The following is a 5757-nucleotide window of genomic DNA, read 5'->3' as shown; positions in this document are numbered from 1 at the left end:
AAACCTAATTCACATGCTTCCCACATAGTCAAAACACTCAAATATGCCATCTTACTCTCATATTTCCACCATAAGATTAAAAAAGCAATTAGGTTTAATGATACTTAACTCCTTTCTAGATGATAATACCTTAAAAATCAAATATTTTAAACTTGCATCTAAAAGAAGAAAATAAAGAGCCCATGATAAGGTCGGCTAGATAAGCAAAAACTTAGCATAAAGGCATATAGAAAAATACACGTATCCAAGAGTTATACCAAATAATCGGTTTAGGATAAAATGATTTTTTTTTACTTAATACATACTCAATTTAAACCAGACATATCTACATCGGTATTTTTTCAACTTTACACATTAAGACCATAATTTTTACCTAACACATTTTACCAAACCCGTTTTTATTCATATTTAATATGTTAACTCACACTAAAAAAACGTACTTTACATATACAACACATACTTCGATCTCCACACATACATCATCTACCAAACTTTTTATCCATACAAGATATATAAAAAAGACTCTAAAACCAATAACAAGATGTGTGACAATGAAGTTCTCTATGATAACCAATTAAAGTTATAAATGCCTACTATTGGAAAACAACATCAGCATAACAAGTTAACAACTCCACAATATTTAGGCATAACCTAATCAATACTAAAATACAAAAAACAAGCAACAAAAAGTCATTACCTCTTCCAAAGGTGTCAACACCACAATTAAATCCTACCCACATAAAAACAAAACCAAACACATACCTAAACCAAACCCTAATTTCCAAATCAACAAACGGATTACGAACCCTACGATCTAATCAATACTTTTCAACGGGTCCCACATAGATAATAGTAATTTCAAAATTGCATATCAAGTCTAACCTTTTTATATTACAATCTTTGGCGATGATCACATACAAAAAGAACCCAAACAAAGCAAAGCGTAAAGATAAAATCTTAGTTTGCAGACATTTTAATGTTTGGGATTTGATGCCAAAAAAAAAAAAAAAAAAAAATGGTGTTGCAAATGTAGTGTAGCACCCAAGCATATAAACCAACAAAGTCACGATAGCAAGTTATTCAAGTACCACAATGCTAACGGACTTATACAGAGGCTACAAAGTTTTACAATGGTCTTTGGATATTTTTACCATAGTAGAAGTAGTAAAAAAAAAAAAAAAAGTCACAAGAAGTCGGCTAATAAAACCCTAGAAAGTTTGTTAGGGCCCACCAAAGTTTTGATATATTGAGCTACTACTAGTTGAAGTTGGCCTGAGTAATTCTGCTTGAGGGAAAGATGTGTGTGAAGGGACATGAAGTAATAAATCTTGATCACAATTTTCATCTGCATATTTGAAGGAATCAAGCATGAGGGAGGTGTTATCAGGTGGTAATGCAAATAAGCTTCTTGGACTGAATCCAGGGGCATCATTGTCAATTATCTCCTTTTGTTGTTGTTCATAGCTTGCTTTCATTGATGTCCTTTTTGGGCTCTTCATTGTTGTCTTTGGTCCTGAAAGATTCAATCATAGGTTTTGTTGGTGTGGGTCCCAATTACTTTTGAATATAAAAATAAACAAAATGATATGAGACCCCACAAAATGAAAAACTTAAGATATCACTTGCAATAATGAGCTTTTTAAAAACTCACATGATTAATTATTTTGTTCTTTTAATGAAAAGGAAAAAATGGAACTGAATTCTTTCTCTCTATCAAACATGGAATTGAATTGCATCCATTTGGCAACCAAACGCGCCACGGAATGGAATCCGGAATTCCAATTCCAATTGTGTGGGAATCTATAAACAGATGCAAAAGACAAATCTAACCTTGATAAGGTTGGAATTGGGCATCTCGCAATCTTTTTGTATTTACAGAATGGCCAAGTATCATACCATTACGCCCTCCACCAACTACAGATCCTCCGTTATCATATTTACACTTTGCATCCTTCAAGAAACCAAAACAAACATGAAATTAGTAAACATTTACTCAAAAAGATTCGATTTTTACAACATGGGGTATTTATAAAGTTTTCATTTTTATACAAATTCAAACCTGGACCATATTATATTTCTCCACCCATTCAGATTTCATTGCATTACAAAGAGCAAGCTTCTTCAAACTCCTACCATTTTCATTTTTCAGTGAAAGATCAAAAACACCTTCTTCCAGAAGCTTCTGGAAGGAAGATAGGTTCTCCTTAAACTGTGGGCTATCAAACATGCTTTTGAGGCTGTAAATTTGACAATAAATGTTTTTTTACAATCTCTTTGATATTATTTTTAATCTAAAGTTTAACAAGATAAGATTCAAACCTATTGGGGAGTTGAACAGTGTCAACAGGAGTTAAATACTTGAGCAATCTTTGTTGTTCATCATTCGTCATATGATTTGTGAACTCCTCAAAGTTTATAACATCCTGCAAGGTGTTGGATTTATAAATATTTGGTTTTTTGTATCGAAAATATTGTAAATCAAACATGAAATTACAGAATTCCGGAATTCAACTTACTTTTAGATCTATTTTGCAAAGTGGAGAATTATGGTTCATGAGTATCTGAAACTTGTCGTCATTATCCCTATAATCGATAACAAAAGTAAGTAAATTTATAACAAAAGATGATCAAATTGTCTAAAAGATTGAAATAATTTTAAAGATTACCTATTGGCATGATCTTGAGTGATGGGGTTTTTAGGGCGACTTGAAAAGTTACCATTTTTGTTAGCATTATATACAGGAAAGGAAGTTATGCGTGAATAAGCTTCATTTTTAGTATCAACAGAAAGAGAACTTGCTTCAGATTCTTCTTCACGGGTTGTTGAGTTTGGGTGACGCATAAGAACACTACCATGTCCAATCTCAACAGACACCATTGGAGTGTCACTTTCAAAGATTAAATCTTCTTCTGATGATCCCGAAAAATAAGATTGTTGTTCATGTAAGATGGTGTGTAGATCTTTGGTAAGTTTTTCAACGGGTGATTGTTTTAAGCGGTTAATGCATGTCCTCTTTCTTGAAGGTACCATTGTGTCCCACACTATTGATGATTGAGATGGGCCTGAAAAAAAAAGTGAAAACATAAATCTTAAAGATGCAATAACCACTTTGAAAGTACACATCCCTTAAATTAGCTTCTTTTTTGCCATACATGGCACATGACAAGAACAGACAGTCTTGTACTGCGTTTGGTGTGCATTGGACTAGAACCAAGACTGATGTCAAATAGGACAAAATTTGCATCTTTTTGTTTCACCCATAAAAGTGAAACAAGATGGGAAGGCAACTCGCGCCCGATCTCTTGTATGTGCAAAAGACGTAAATGCCCTTCGTATCCTCGTCATAAAAATAGCCCTAGAAAGCTTGTCTGGTCCCGTGTAACAAATGCAGCCTTACGGCTGCATTTGTTTGATGGAACAAGCTCTGCAGGGCTATTTTTTATGATGAGGATATGAAGGGCATTTACGTCTTTTGTACATACAAGAGATCTAGAGCGAATCGCCCACCCATCTTGTTCCACTTTTTATGGGTGAAACAAAAAGATGCAAATTTTGTCCTATTTGACATCAGTCTCGGTTCTAGTCCAATGCACACCAAACACAGTACAAGATTGTCTGTTCATGTCATGTCATACATAACAATTTATAATCAATTTGCAAAATTTTCAAACCTTTATAAGTTTTCTACAAACAAAAAACTAAAAATCTTTTAATAAAAAAGTAACAAACCTGTTAAATCACTAGCATCTGCACTGCCCAGCTGCATATAGCCATCAGAGTTAGAAATAGCAGAGCCAGAGCTTGATCTATTGCTTGTGTCTTCATCAAAACCTTTGCGAAAACCTTGGTTATGGTGGTCGTATCCGAACCCCCCACCACTACCACCACCGCCACTACCACCACCACTACCGCTGCCAAGCATAAAGCTAGCGGTGCCACCGCCTACTACATTGTCATAATTCGGTTTTCTTTTAAGTAGTTTTGCCTCTTTGTTCTTAATAGATATAGTCTTCACTCTTGAAACTCTATGATCCTCAAAATCATCAGGCTCAGATCTTGCATGAAGTGGAGTGTAGTTTACAAGTGATCCTTTAGTTCTCCAACGGGACCCACACGCGTTGCACAATATAGGCTTGTCGGGTGGCCCGTTTCGCCACAGTGGGGTGCCTGTAATTTTTTAAAACTATTAAAAAAAAACTTATATCCCATTATAACTTATAAGAGCTAATGAAACAATCCCAGATAGATTCAATAACAAAGATGATTGGTTTGAAATCATATTGTGGATTTAAATAAGCTAAATGATTCATAAAAACACCAAATGTAACAAAGTAATGTTGTGTATTCATGGTGAGGGAATGTGCATTAGTTAGAATTATCAAATGCAGAAAGAATGATAGAATTTCAATTTGGAAAACAGATAGAATGGTTGCTCGAGATAAACAATGAAGCAAGTTCAGTCATTCAGAGGCAATTTATCAAACAGGTTATGTGCATTTAGCGGATTCAATTGGGAGTTGACATTAGAATTTGAAGTAAAATCAAGCAATAAAAGTATTGACTAGAGTCTAGACGAGAAGGTATTTAAAGGGAGGCTGCTCTGTAATTTCAATAAAGTTTTCAAGAAGTCAAACATCGAATTCTGATAAATCAGACTGGAAATTTCTACCATTTCTCGTATTCAACATTCAAAGGCAATCTGAAGCTGCCAAAGACTGGAATAATTAATCGTATTTCTGATGATAACTTAAAAAATTCTCAGAAACAGACAATAATTAGCATAACAATCGTATATTTTATCAATAATTGTTGTTAAATTTCCAGGTAATTTTATACAACTTTAGACCTAACGAGCATATGCGTATTGTCAAGCACGATCTCAGAAACTAATCTGAGCAAATAGAAAACAAAGAAAACAGCAAAAGAAATCTCAGTTTTATTTAGTAAATCAAAGTCCCAACAAAGGGAAAAATCACTTCCTTCAAACGAAAAAACTCACTTGTAACACCACAGTGATAGCAAGGTCCTTGCTTCCCCATCTCTGAACAATTTTGTTTTTTCTCTTAAACTTAGAAAATCAAAATAAATACCCAATTGAAAAAGAAAAATGAAAATGAAAATGAAAATGAGCTAATCCCTGCAAAGAAAAGCCATATTTTTCGACAAATATTTTAACCCAGAAATATTATTTATAAAATTCAACTGGGTATTAGATGAGTTCTTATGAAGATTTGAAGAAATCCCCAGAAACACTCCCAGAAGAAAAAGAGGGCTTAATTTCTTTTAAAACTCCACATAAAGTAAAGCAAAATTATTGGGAAAAAAGAGGATTTTTAGATGGGTTCTTTGTTTCATAAGAACATGAGCATCTGCACAATAATCCAATGGAAGAAGAAAAAGAAGAGACTTATGGGAAGGAATCTAATAAATGGTTGGGAAAGGAAGGTGAAAATGGCGAGGGGAGAGAGAGAAAGAAAGAGAGAGAAGTTGTGTTTTGTGCGTGTGTGTATGACCCTCACTTCTTCTCCCTTCTTGTATTGTATACGAAGTAAATGTTTCAGCTTTCTTTTTCTTTTGCTTTTATATTAATTTTTATTATTTATTAATGTATTTAATTATTTTATGTTACCACCCATAATGGAGATTAGATGAAGTCATTGGAAAATAATGTTGACTTTTCTTTGTTTTGTTAAAAACTAGAAAATTATATCAAAAACTGTAAATAAAAATAGCCTTTTATTAGGTATTTTGGGTAC

General features: G+C 33.5%; 1 protein-coding gene across 1 annotated transcript; it reads right to left on the bottom strand.

The window, feature by feature from the left end:
• Positions 1-1019: 1019 nt before the first annotated feature.
• GATA26 (GATA transcription factor 26) lies at positions 1020-5536 on the bottom strand. Its single transcript, XM_078959781.1, has 8 exons — positions 5001-5536; positions 3731-4168; positions 2667-3063; positions 2517-2583; positions 2320-2423; positions 2060-2237; positions 1831-1951; positions 1020-1513 (listed from the first exon to the last, which is right to left on the bottom strand). Exons 1-8 carry the CDS (start codon positions 5038-5040, stop codon positions 1221-1223), a joined length of 1638 nt encoding a protein of 545 aa, XP_078815907.1. The 5' UTR covers positions 5041-5536; the 3' UTR covers positions 1020-1220.
• Between the last annotated feature and the right edge of the window lie 221 nt (positions 5537-5757).

This window comes from Lactuca saligna, chromosome 6 (genome assembly GCF_052625555.1).
Source record: "Lactuca saligna cultivar CGN05327 chromosome 6, ASM5262555v1, whole genome shotgun sequence".
Lineage (NCBI taxonomy): Eukaryota > Viridiplantae > Streptophyta > Magnoliopsida > Asterales > Asteraceae > Lactuca > Lactuca saligna.
Note: the sequence above shows the minus strand (reverse complement) of the source record. Positions and strands in the feature narration are given on the sequence as shown.